Source organism: Hipposideros armiger, unplaced genomic scaffold, assembly GCF_001890085.2.
Source record: "Hipposideros armiger isolate ML-2016 unplaced genomic scaffold, ASM189008v1 scaffold_931, whole genome shotgun sequence".
Taxonomy (NCBI): Eukaryota; Metazoa; Chordata; class Mammalia; order Chiroptera; family Hipposideridae; genus Hipposideros; species Hipposideros armiger.
This window is the reverse complement of record NW_017732281.1, coordinates 278684-292916: the sequence shown is the minus strand read 5'-3', so window position 1 is coordinate 292916 and position 14233 is coordinate 278684. Positions and strand designations below refer to the sequence as shown.

The window sequence follows — 14233 nt, the reverse complement described above, 5'->3', positions numbered from 1 at the left end:
TGCCTCGCCAGAGAAGAGCGCAATGATGGTGCCAACTTGGGCCAGTGAAGCAACGTCCTCCACAACTAGATTGAAGAACAAAACGACAGCAACTTGCCTGTTCCCCTTTCCCCAATTCCCCAGCACTGTTCCCATCCCCCCAATTCCCCAATAAAAATCTTTAAAAAAAAAAAAAAAGGGGGCAGAGGACCTGAATAGACATTTCTCCAAAGAGGACATACAGATAGCTACTAGACATATGAAATGATGCTCAATGTCACTCTTCATCAGAGAAATGCAAATAAAAACCACAATGAGATACTACCTCACTCCTGTCAGAATGGCTATTACCAGTAAATCAACAAACAACAAGTGTTGGCGAGGATGTGAAGAAATGGAAACCCTTGTGCACAGTTAGTGGGATTGTAAATTGGTGCAGCCACTATTGAAATCAGTACTGAGGTTCCTCAAAAAACTAAAAATAGAACTTATGACCCAGCAATTCCACTTCTGGATATTTATCCGAAGAAATCCAAAACACTAATTCGAAAAGATATGTGCACCCCTATGTTCACTGCAGCATTATTTACAGTGGCCAAGATATGGAAGCAACCTAAGTGGCCATTAATACACAATTGGATAAAGAACATGTGGTATACCGTATTTCCCCATGAATAAGACACACCCTTTTCCTAAAAATTTGGGGTCTAAAAACTGGGTGTGTCTTATACAGTGGTTGTAGATTTTTTTTACTTGCATTTCCTGCTTTTTCCGCGCTTGTTTTTGTGCTCATACAACCACTGTATAAGACGCACCCAGTTTTTAGACTCCAAATTTTTTGAAAAAGGGTGCGTCTTATACATGGGGAAATACGTGTGTGTGTGTGTGTGTGTGTGTGTGTGTGTGTGTGTGTATAGTGGCATATTACTCGGCCATAAAAGAGAATGACAACATGGATAGACCTAGAGAGCACTGTGCTAAGTGAAATAAGTCAGACAGAGAAAGACAAATACCATATGCTTTTGCTCATATGTGGAAATTAAAAAACAAAATATAAGAACAAAATAAAAACAAGCTCTGATACAGAGAACAAACTGATGGTTACCAGATGGGAAGGGGGTTGGGGAGTTGGGTGAAAAAGGTGAAGAAATTAAGAAGTACAAATTGGCAGTTACAAAATAGTCATGGGAATGTAAAGTACAGCATAGGGAGTATAGTCATTAATATGGTAATAACTATGCATGGTGTCAGGTGGGAATGAGATTTATTGGGGTGATCACTTCATAAGTTATATAAATGTCTAATCACTATGTTGTACACCTGAAAGTAATATAATATTGTATGTCAACTGTAATTGAAAACTAAATTTAAAAAAGAGATAGTCATGCCTGTTAGCCTATTCTAAACTCCGTTAGTATGGGAAGGGATACCTTCAGAAGACAAACAGTAAAGTGTGAGCCAGCTGCTAGTCTCTTGCTTATCTCTGCAAAGAAAGTGCTCACAGTGTCCTGGGAGTTTGTTTCTCTGAGGTTGTACAATCAACTGGGTACTTTTAAAAAAGCCCAGAGGGTCTTGGTGTAAAACTCCCTTTCCTGCATTTCCAGCAGCTCCCCTGTAATAGCCACCTGCCCCCGTCAGTCCTTGGCTGAGTGCTTCTGCATCCTTACAAGCAAAGGAATCAGCACTAGACCACTGATTTAAGAAGGAAACAAGGTTGCATGGAGATAATACATGTTAGTCAAGTCCTACTTCTCAGTTGTTTTGAAATAACGTATTTCCATGCCCCTTTCTGAAATAGGTGATCTTGTATTGTACCAATAAGATAATAAAGATAATCCAAGGTAGATGAGGCCCTATAACCCTAATTGATACAACAGCTCTTGAGTGCTACACAGAATCTCAAAATGCCGTTTTAGATTCAACAGTAACATGTTAGCTTGAATCCAGATCCTCTCTCTATAGTTTACCCCTCAGTTGAATTTTAAAAGTGTGGGCTGGAGTACAGGGTCAGTCCAGCAGGGCCACTGGACAGTCAGACAGTGCAGCACTGCGACGGCAGAATAGCTAGCCAACGGTCTGGTCCAGATGTGTGCTGTGATGTGCAGGTAGGGCAACAGTTTAGCTTACCCACGAATTTACTAGGACACCATCTGGTCTTTCTAGAAGCCAAGTTAACACAGAGGAGCCCTTTAGATATGCTAATGACTTTTGAACTAGTGAATAGAATCAGTAAGAAGGGGCTGTGGGAATGGAGAACATAACCTTCAGTTTACATAGAGCTTTGTGTTTTTAAAAAGTCTCTCATCCTAACCTTACTAACCATTGTCACTCCAATAAACTTTAATTAAAAAAAAGAGAAAGATTAAAAAAAATAAAAATAAGAAATAAAAAATATGAAAAAAACCCCACCTTCTTTCATCCTAACCTCAGTCTGACAAAGTAGATGGATTATCACTGTCAACATCTAAGAGGAGGAAATGGAGGCTTAAATAGTGTTACTCTCTTCAAATAACCTAAGGAAGAACCTAAGGAAGAGTGAAATCAATGAATATTTATTAGGGACATTTTGTTCTCTTTTAGCCAAACAGCCCCAGAGGATGGGTACCATTATTGCACCTTTATAAAGCTGTGGAAGTTGAGACTGAGTAGCAATCTGTGACAAAGCTACTAAGTGGCAGGGCCAGAATGTGAACCCAGGTCTTTTGGACTTCAAAGTCCATGCTTTATTTAGCACACTGATAAAGCCTGTGAGGTTGTCACAGTGAATGTAACTGGACAAGAGTTCCTGATGTGAGTCTCAGCCCTCGTGAAGACATGGGTTATCTGAAACCCATTTAAGAAATTGATATGTGGCATATGGACAACGTGCAGGCTATGGAGTCAGAGGTCTGTATTTAAATCCCAGCTCTACTAATTTCTAGCTGTGTGACCCTAAGCAAGTTAGCTTACCTCTCTGAGCTTTATTTTCCTCATCTGTCAAATGGATAAAAGGATCTTAACCTCATAAAGTTGATGTGAAGATTAAAATAACACTAACACAGTTCTTGGCACATCAACAAATATTGGTTATCCTTCTCCATAAAAATATTTGTCCAGGAAGCAGACGAGTTACAGAACAGGGGCAGACAAGGTCCCTCACTGGCGAGAGAATAAATACAGAAACACAGAATGGAAGGCACATCCCAGTCTCCATTTGCACAGGCAGCCCTTACAGATGATCACAGCTCAAGGATCCCCTACTTCAGGGAGACTTCTCTGGCCTTTAGAGTCTGGCTTAAGGTCCTTCTCAGCTCCCACAGAATGCTGTTCACCCTTATCTCGGCACTCAGTCTACTGTGTTGTAAGTCTGTCTCTTCACACATCTGTTTTCTCCTTAGATAATAAGTAAGGCCCCTGCTTATCACAATATCTGGGGTAAGGAAGAAGCTCAAAACTTTCTGCTGAGTAGAGAGATGGAGGGAAAAGAACTGATCCATCCCAGTAACAGTGTGTTGGATAAGATTAAAAACAAGTTTATAGTATTTTCTTACCTTGACTGCATAGTTATTAAGTGGATCTTTTGCATATGAAGCTGTGTAGTAGACAGCATCTCCTGCCTCACAACATGGCTTGTCACTGGTGAGCCTGAAATCTGACCAGCTGTCCACCCCAAAACGGAGCTGGTCTTTCTGCCCAGCCATGAAGACATCTTCGCATTTAACAGCCAGTTTCTTCAAGGCATCTGTATGAAGGCTTCGGATTTTTCCCACCACTTCTTCCTGATTCTCAAGTCCTCGATAAAATGCTTGTCGCTGTGGCTTCTGGATGCCCCGGGCCTGTCTGCAGGAGGGACCACGCCGACTGGACAGGGACTCCATGCTGTTAGAAAATCTGTCCTTAACACTGACAGTGGCTAAGCTGGAGATGCTGTTTGCTGCTGAGGGGACAGGGCGCTCCTTGTGCAAAGGTCTGTCCAAGGAGTCATAAGACTCAAGGTCCAGTCCCTTGAGTTCATAACTGATGGAAGAGCTAGCACTGCTGGTATCCCAGTTGGGGTCGATATCGTAGGTAGGATTAGCCATGACACAAAGACTAGTTTCCATGGGTTTTTGGAGGTCTTTGGAGATTGGCTCTGTATTGGCTCTTACGATCATTTTCTTTGGCAGTGGGGGTGGTGTAGGTTGGGAATCATTAGGTGCTTCTTGGTCTGTTTTCCCACCAAAGGTAATGGCATCATCCAAAACTCCCTTAGGCTGCCGTGGATACTTCGGAGGTATCATAGCTGCTCTAGATTGCCCTGGATTGTTTGAAAAGAAAGAAAGAAAAAAAGAATATGTAAGTAAAGTTTTCTTTATTGTTACGTAATTAAAACTTAAGCAGAAAGGAGTGAGATGGCCATAAGAATGTAAGAAGTCAATGCTTTAATTCAAAATTGTAGAAGAAAAAAAACAATGAACAGCTAACTATTAAAGGTAGAGCCCAATACTCCGTGGGTGCAACAAATGGGAACAATGTCTCAACATTTCTGTGCCAGAGGAACAGGGTGATGGGCTTTGTTTTCAAGAAGGAACCCAGAGTCTCTGCTCCTGACTGTAAGAGTGCTGTATTCACCCCTCTAGAAAGCTAAGGAGGGACAGACACTAAAACAACTGCATTGTGACAGAGCAGAGATAACTGCATTTGTGGGTAAAAAAAACTTGGGAGCATTATTAACAATTGAAACTAGACCATTAGAAATAATGAGACCACTAGACGGGTGCTCAGAAGATACTATTCTGTTCTTTAAAATTATTCCAAAGTTACATTGTATTGTAACTTTGTCATTTTCAATCCAACATATATGAATACAATTTCATAAACCACGTTCATTTACTTCACTACAGAGATGGATTCTGGCACTGCTTAAACTGTTCTGTGGATAAGATCCCTGTGATTGTGGTCAGGGGACAGTGTATACGAGCAGTCAATTGCTATTCCAAATATCCTTCACAAACTCTTACATGATTCTGTTTTATTGGGGTGGGGACACATAAACTGTGATTTGAGAGATGCTACTTTTGAACATCTCTTATAAGCCCCAGTTATAGAACCAATCATCTCTGCTTCCTTTGCAGTATTTATGCTTAGAAGATAAAACACATGTGCATGATCAATGACACCTTCAGGGCTTATTGTATATTGGGTAAGGGGGATTATTTTTTTAAAGATGGAGAAATATACCATGAAACTTTTATGAAAGCTATTAAAATTAGTAATGTCACTGAGGCCTCTACTCAGTACCTCAGAGTTAGAGCATAGTGCTCTGTTACGGATTGAAATATGTTCCCTCTCCCAAAATATGTTCAAGTCCTAACCCCTGATACCTGTGAATGTCACCTTATTTGGAAAAAGGGTCCTTGTAGAGGCCATCAAGTTAAGATGGAGTCATTAGGGTGGGCCCTAATACAACATGACTGACAGACACACAGGGAGAACACCATGAGACATTCTGAGAGGCAGAGGCTAAGTGATGCAGCTGCCAGCCAAGGAGGCCAGGACTGTGGTCACCACCAGATGCTAGGGAGAGATAGGGAGAGTTACACCCTGTCCCAGAGGGGACATGGCCTTGCTGACACCTTGATCTCAGACTCCCAGCCTCCAGAACTGTGGAAGAATAAATTCCCCTTGTGTTAAGCCACCCAGCTTGTGGTGCTTTGTTACAGCAGCCCTAGGAAACGAATACATGCTCCAATTGATGATCAGACAGACTAGAAGGCACTGATGGTCCTGGGGATGACAATGAATAAAGATGGCAGTTTGATTAAAAATATGTCCTTGTAGCAATGCCAAGGGTAATCACCAATATAAACTTTGATTGGAATACCAATATATTCCACTTTCCATGCATACAACTCAGCTCAAGAATACCTAAGAATTTATACAAACTATGGCAATATATGCAGCAAACTGAAGGACCCTGCTTCTCCATCAACAGCATGTAGCAATTTTTAAAAGGATTAGAGCGACATTACATGCATATATAAACAAAAAATATGTATGTATAGACAGCATGAGAATGAGAGAAAAAATAATGAGAATGCTAAGCTCCAAAGGGATCAGGACTTCTGTAATTATTTATTGTTGTTTTCTTTATGTCAAGAACAGGGCCTGCATATAACAGATGCTCAATAATATTTCTTGAATGACTAGAGGAATAAATACTTAGGGCTGAAACATAAAAAGTAGTAAATTTGTACAGGTACCTATAATAAGAAAAGACATTGAATTGTGATGTAAAGAATTCCCAAAAAGAAAAGTCCATGACCATATGGCTTCATTGATAAATTCTACAAAAGATTTAAGGAAGTATTAAATCCAATCCTTCACAAACTCTTCCAAAAAGTAGAAGTGAAGGGAACACTTCCCAACTTGAAATGTGAGGCCAATATCACCCATGTACAAAAACCAGACAAAGACTTTATAAGAAAACTAGAAACTAATATCCCTTATGAATATAGACACAAAAATCCTCAAATAATGCTACCAAACTGAATCCAGCAACATATAAGAAGGACTATATGCCATGACAAAGTTGTATTTATCCCAGAAATGCAAGGTTGGTTTAACATCTGAAAATCAGTCAATGTAATATATTAATACCATGTAAACAGAATAAAGCGGGGGAAAAAACCCTCACATGATCACCTCAATAGATGCAGAAAAAGCATTTGATAAAATTCAACATTTCTTCATGATAAAAACATCAAACAAACTAGGAAAAGGGAACATCCTCAAACCTGATAAAGGGTACTTACAAAAAACAAAGAGCTAATATCATACTTCATGGTAAAAAACTAGATGTTTCCTGCTGAAAATCAGGAACAAGACAAGAATCTCCATTCTTATCACTTTTTTCTACACTGTCTTAGAGGACCTAGCAAGGAAATTAGGAAAGGAAATGAAAAATAAAAAGAACAATAGAAAAGAAGAAAAACGATCTCTATTCACAGGTGACATTAATTATACATATAGGAAAGCTAAAGAATCCACCAAAAAAACATTAAAACTAATATACCAGTTCAGCAAGGTGGCTGATTATAAAATCAATATAAAAACCAATTGATAAAAATCAATTGCATTTCTATACATTAGCAAGGAACAATAAAAAAATTAAGAAAACAATTCCATTTACAATATCATCAATAATAATGAAATATTTAGGAATAAATTTAACGAAAGAAGTACAAGACTTACACACTGAAAACTATCAAACATTGTTAAAGGAAATTCAAGATTAAATAAATGGAAAGATATGTTATGGATGAGAGACTTCATATGTTAAGATGGAAATACTCCCAAATTAATCTACAAATTTAATGTAATCCCTATCAAAATTCCAGCTGGCTTTCTTGCAGAAATTGACAGGATGATCCTAAAACTCATATGAAAATACAAGGGATCTGGAGTGGCAAAAAAAAAAAAAAAAAAATCTTGAAAAAAAAGAGAACAAAGTTGGAGAATGCCCATTTCCTGATTTTAAAACTTACTTCAAAACTACAGCAATCAAAATAGTGGGGTACTGGCATAAAAATGAAAGCATGGAGGAATGAAATAGAATTGAGAGCCCAGAAATAAACCCTTATATTTATGGTCAATCAATTTTGAAAAAAACACCAAGACAATTCAATGGGGAAATAGTCTTTTCACCAAATAATGTTGGGACAGCTAGATATGACAGGCAAAAAAATGAAGTTGGATGTCTACTTCATACTATACACAAAAATTAATTCAAAATGTTCTATCAAAGATCTAAATGTAAGAGCTAAAACTATAATACTCCTAGAAGGAAACACAGGAACAAGTCTTTTTGACCTTGGATTAGGCAATGGTTTCTTAGACATGACACCTAAAGCACAAGTGATAAAAGAAAAATTAAATAAATTGGAGTTCATAAAATTAAAAACTTTTGTTCTTCAAAGGACAATTTCAAGACAGTGAAAGGACAACCCACTGAATGGGAGAAAATATGTACAGATTACATATCTGGTAAGAGACATGTATTCAGCATTTATTAATAACTCTTACAATAAAAGATAATAAAGCGTTCAAAGTGGGCAAAGGATTTGCATAGACATTTCTCCAAAGAAGATATATACGCAAATGGCCAGTAAGCAATGGCAGAGATGCTCATTACTCATTAGATAAATGTATGCCAAAACCATGCAACCCCACTTCAAATCCACTAAACTAGTTATTATAAAAAAGACAGACAAGTGTTGGTGAGGATATGGAGAAATTCAAATGGTTATACATTGCAAGTGGGAATTTAAAACTTGTACACAAATGTTCATAGCAACATTACCCATAATAGCCAAAAAGTGGAAACATCCTACATTTCCATCAATTGATGAATGGATAAACAAATTGTAGTATAGTCATACAAGGGAATACTATGTAGCCATTACAAAAAATGAAGTACTGGATTTTCTGGTCAAGTTGGTGGAGTAGATCAACGCTATGCTCACCTCCTCTCATGACCACATCAAAATTACAACTAAACTACAGAACAACCATAATTGAGAATTGTCTGAAGTCTAGCTGAACCAAAGCCCTACAACTAAGGATATAACAGAAGAAGCCACTTCAAGACTGGTAGGAGGGGCAGAGAGACAGAACAGGCTGGTCTCACACCTGTGTGTGACCATTAAAAATTGAGCAGGATATCTTGGCTGTGGAGGATCCCCAACCCCAAGGAGCAAGAGGTCCCAGCCCCAAACCAGGCTCTTCAGCCCAAGGTTCCACTGCAGGAGACAGAAGTCCCCATAACTTCTGGCTGTGAAAACTAGTGGAGATTATGGCTGAGTGAGATGGAGGGTGGCTCGAGTCCCAGGCGCTCCTATTAGACCTGCGCACAGACTTACTTGCTAACAGACTCACTCTGAGCTCCAGTGCTAAGGCAGCAGCTCAAAAGGCACCAGGGACATATGGGGAGCAACTGAGTGGTCTGGTTTCAGGATGAGGGCTCAAGGGGCAGCTTTCTTCCAGACAGAAGAGCTGGAAGAAACCATTGTTTCTTCATTGAGCCCTCCCCCTCCTGGCATGCAGACATGGGTGCTGCCATATCTGAGAGTCCATCAACCTGGCTACCACCTTTTGTTGACTCTGCCCCTTAGGTGATTCCCTAAAACCCTAACCCACCCAACTTGCAGGCCCACCCAAGAGGCTCCCACTGACTTTTCCATCCAAACGGCCTGTCTTGGCTCATGTTGCGGATTTTCCTAAAACCTCTCAAAGGCTCACAAAATCCAAACAAGCAGCACCTGACTTTGGTGTGTCCCGTACCTTTTCCTGAGCAGCCCTAAGCCTGGCACTAGTGACAGACAGTATTAGTTGTGGCTTGGCCTCTTGAGGCACTTCTAAGCCCAGCGTGGGTGGCGGCCATCTTTGGATTGCTTTGTGGCTCATGCTGGTGGCCCCAGGCAGGGCACAGCCTGTGGATAAACTTGGCCTGCAATGAGTTCCGTCCCCTCTCAGGAGACCCCAGGGCTGACACGCCCAGTGGCCAGCTTTGGACTGAGCTGGAGCATCTCCTGGCCACCTCTAAGAATAACACACCCAAAGGGGAGACTTGGCAGGCACCAGAGCCCTGCCAAAGCGAATCCTGTTCCACGGGGTCAGCTCCTGTACAACAGCTCCTTCACTGTAGTCATGACCAGTCCTTACAACAAATCAGCCTGAGGGTCAATCCCTTCCATTGGTGTGTAATCAGCAACAAAGGCTCAACTACAACAGGAGGGCAAGCACAACCCTCATAAGGGACACACCTGGAGCACATGGCTCAGTTGACCAGTGACACTACGTCACTGGGTCCCACAGGACACCTAATACCTAAGCTCATTCTACTAAGACTGGGAGATCTAGCAGCTCAACCTAATACATAGAAACAAACATAGGAAGACAGCCAAAACAGGGAGACAAAGAAACATGTCCCAAATAAAAGAACAAAACAAAGCTTCAGAAAAAGATTAAACAAAATGGAGACAAGCAATCTACCAGACACAGAGTTCAAAACACTGGTTATAAGGATGCTCAATGATCTCAGGGAAAACAAAGAGATAGGAAACAGAAAAATGGATATAGAAAACATAAAAAAGAACCAGTCAGAAATGAAGAATACAATAACGGAAATGAAGACTACATTGGAGGGAATCAACAACAAGCAGAGGATTGACTCAGTGATTTAGAAGATAAGGTAGCAGAAAACATGCAATCAAAACAGTGAAAAGGAAAAAAATTATTTAAAAAAATGAGCATAGTTTAAGGGCCTCTGGGACAACATCAAGCATACCAACATTTGCATCATAGAAGTACTAGAAGAAGAAGACAGAGAGATCAAGGGATTGAAAACTTATTTGAAGAAATAATGATGGAAAACTTCCCTAACCTAGTGAAGGAAATAGACATACAAATCCAGGAAGGACAGAGAGACCCAAACAAGATAAACCCAATGAGGCCCACACCAGACACATCATAATTAAAATGCCAAAGCTTAAAGACAAAGAGAGAATTTTAAAAGCAGCAAGAGAAAAGCAGTTAGTTACCTACAAGGAAGTTCCCATAAGACTGTCAGCTGATTTCTTTTTTTTTTTAAAGATTTTTATTGGGGAATTGGGGGGATGGGAACAGCGCTGGGGAACTGGGGGAAGGGGAACAGACAAGTTGCTGTCCTTTGGTTCTTCAGTCTAGTTGTGGGGGATGTTGCTTCACTGGCCCAAGTTGGCACCATNATGTTGCTTCACTGGCCCAAGTTGGCACCATCATTGCGCTCTTCCCGGGCGAGGCAGATCAGTCACCGGCTTCTGGACGGCCGCTCACTGCGGCTGCTAGCTGCTCACGCTGGCTGCTGGCTACACACCATAGCCCATGGCAACCCACTGCCACAGGGGCTGCAGCCTACGCCGTCGCCGTCGCCGTCGCCTCACGGCAGCCCAGCTCCAGGTTGAGCTGTTGTTCAGCATCTTAGCTATAGAGGGCAGTGTCACTGGCCCTCATATGTGGGACCTGAACTGGGGCCCTCTGGCGTCCCAAGCCAGCTCTTAACCAACGCGCCACTCAGCCGGCCCCCTGATTTCTCAACAGAAACTTTGCAGGCAAGAAGGGAGTGGCAGGAAATATTCCAAATGTTGAAAAGCAAGAACGTACAACCAAGATTACTCTACCCAGCTAGGCTATCATTTAGAATTGAAGAAGAGATAAAGAGTTTCCCAGACAAGCAAAAGCTAAAGGAGTTCATCCACACCAAACCAGTAATACAAGAAATGTAAGTGGCTGAATGGATAAGAAAACAGGACTTACATATGCAGCCTACAAGAGATTCACTTTAGATCAAAAGACACACACAAACTGCAAGTAAAGGGATGGAAGAAGATATTTCATGAAAATGGAAACAAACCAACTAACTAAAAAGCTCAGGTAGCGGTAGCAATACTTACAGCAGAGAAAACAGACTTTAAAACAAAGGCTATAACAAGAGACAAGGACCCAGTAATCCCATTTCTGGGTATTTATCCAAAGAAACCCAAAACACTACTTTGAGGGGACGTGTGCATCCATATGTTCCTTGAAACATTGTTTACAACAGCCAAGATTTGGAGGCAGCCTGGGTGTCCATTGATGGATGAATGAATAAAGAGGACGTGGTACATATATACAATGGAATATTGCTCGGCTAGAGAAGGAATGGGTTCTTGCCATCTGTGGCAGCATGGATGGACCTGGAGGGTATTGTGCTGAATGGAGTATGTCAGATAGAGAAAGACAGATGCAATGTGATTTTGCTTATATGTGGAATCTAAAGAACAAAACAGACAAACAAACCTAAACAAATTCATAGATACAGAGAACAAACTGATAGTTTCCAGATGGGAGGGAAGGGGGTTGAGGGAGTAGGTGAAAAAGATGAAGGGATTAAGTACAAATCGGTAGCTACAAAATAGTCATGGGGATGTAGTAAGGCATAGGGAATACAGTAAGTCCCCAATTTACGAACATTCGAGTTGCGAACTTTCACCAATACAAACGGACCTCACATTATAAACATTCGTAGATGCAAACAAATCACGGAAGTAGCTCACGTGTCTGTCGGACATTGTCACAGTTGTGCTGCTGTGTGCTTACTGTACAGTGTGATAGTGTACAGTAGTACAGTGCTCAATCAGAGCCCAGGATGTCCGGAAGCAAGAGGAAAAGCAGCTCTACCATCTCCCGCCCACCCTCCCTCCTCCAGTTAGTAATTCTCTTCTTGTCAGTTCACTCCATGCAATCCCTATATGCCAGTTGTTGTACTGTACTGTACCACCATTTAAAGGTAACTGTAAAATTAAAAAAGTTTATTTACAGTATTTTTGTGTGTGTGTTTAGTTTTTTATGCTTTACCTTGTATATTTGTGAAAGGTGTATAAGACTCACTTTGTCGAACTTACGAACAAATCCGACTTACAAACGTTCTCCCAGAACAGAACTCATTCGTAAGTTGGGGACTTACTGTATAGTCAATGATATGGTAATAACTATGTATAGTGCCACGTGGGTACTAGACTAGTCAGGGGGATGACTTCTTAAATTATACAAATGTCTAACCACTATGCTGTACACCTGAAATTAATATATAATAATACTGAATGTCAATTGTAATTGAAAAAGTTAAGAAGGTGAAGGGGAATAAGAGGTCCAAATTTCCGATTATGAAACATATGTCATGGGGATGTGATGTACAGCATAGGGAATATAGTCAATAATATTGTGATAGCATGGTACAGTGTCAGATAGTTGCTGGGTTTATGGTGGTGATCACTTTTTTAGGTATATATTTAGGTTGAATATCTATTGTGTACACCTGAAACTAGTATAATATTGTATGTTAGCTATATTTTAATAAAACTCTTAAAACAAAAAAAAGAAATGAAGTTCTGATGTATGCTACAACCAGTATGAACTTTGAAAACATTATGCTAAGTGAGAGAAGCCAGTCACAAAAGACAAATGTCATATGATTCCATTTATGATATGTCCAGAAATATATAAATTCAGAGACACAGAATACATTAGTGGTTGCCAGGGGCTGGGGGAAGGGGAAGAAATGGAGCGTGACTGCTAGTGGGTTTTGGCTTAGGGTGATGAAATATTCTGGAATTAGATGTTGGTGATGGTTGTAAAATTCTGTGAATATACAAAAACTCACTAAATCGCACACTGTAAAAGGGTGAATTTTATGGTATGTAAATTATATTAATAAAGCAAACCAACAATCTATTCTTAGAAACCACCATAAACTCAGTTTTCAGTCACATCTCCCCATCCTCTGTGGCCTTGACATTACCAAGGCTGTGACGGCTTAGTGTTTACTAAACTCTTCCTGTAGGTGAGGCCTCCCTCCCAGAGTTACTCCAATCTTGTTTTGCCTCAGCTAATGTGAGAAGTCAGAATCACCATTTATTTACAAGATGAAGGAGGCATGCTTTGTAACAAACGTCCATTTTCCAGTTGCTGACCCAGACCTTTGAGAGATGAAGTGAAATAAAGACAGCTAGAAGCAGTGAACTTCAGCATCTCATCACACTTGCCGACCACTGACTGTGACCGTTTCCACTTGGTCTCCCTCACTGCACTACCCACTACAGAGATTTTTGAAAAATACTAAAGCCTATCACAGCACTCCTCCACCTACAAAATTCTGTCCTTGAGCATTTGAACTTGATCTAAAGACAGAATCTTCTTTGCTCAAGCACAGAGAGCAAGCCTTTCCTGACCTCACCCTGGTGGTACCTATTTCTTTTGTAGCATTTCCCCTTGAATCTCAAGTTGGAGCTATGAAGCAGCCTGCAGTTTCTGCAGCAATTCTGGCTACTTCATGCCGTGTCTGTGTTCATATTGACCCTCTTCCAGGAATGGCTTCCCTCTCTCATCTTTACGCCCTGGCTCTGAGGAGTGTTTCCTACTCCACTCCCCAAAAGTGACCTCTCCTTCCTTGGGACCTCAGATATATCCTGTGAACACCAAATACCTGACTTGTGTCCCTGTCTGAACTCCCTACAGGTTTGCTCACTGAGGGCAGAGGTTGTCTCATTTGTACACCCAGGACACCAAGCAAAGAGTCTGGCTGAGAGGGTAGGGGAATGGAGGGAGTGAGGTAAAGAAGGATAGGGAGGGCCGGCCGAGTGGCGCGATGGTTAAGAACTCGCTTGGGATGCCAGAGGGCCCCGGTTCGGATCCCACATATGAGGGCCAGTGACACTGC

The 14233-nt window shown here is 40.9% G+C and overlaps 1 protein-coding gene across 2 annotated transcripts in view; it reads right to left on the bottom strand.

Annotated features, from left to right (window-relative positions):
• The window catches only part of PEAK1 (pseudopodium enriched atypical kinase 1), a 298079-nt gene that overhangs the window by 23266 nt on the left and 260580 nt on the right, over nucleotides 1-14233 (bottom strand). For both annotated transcript variants that reach the window (XM_019630685.1, XM_019630682.1), the window contains one exon: nucleotides 3510-4255. In XM_019630685.1, coding sequence (XP_019486230.1) covers nucleotides 3510-4255 — 746 coding nt within the window. The remainder of the gene's footprint in view (nucleotides 1-3509; nucleotides 4256-14233) is intronic.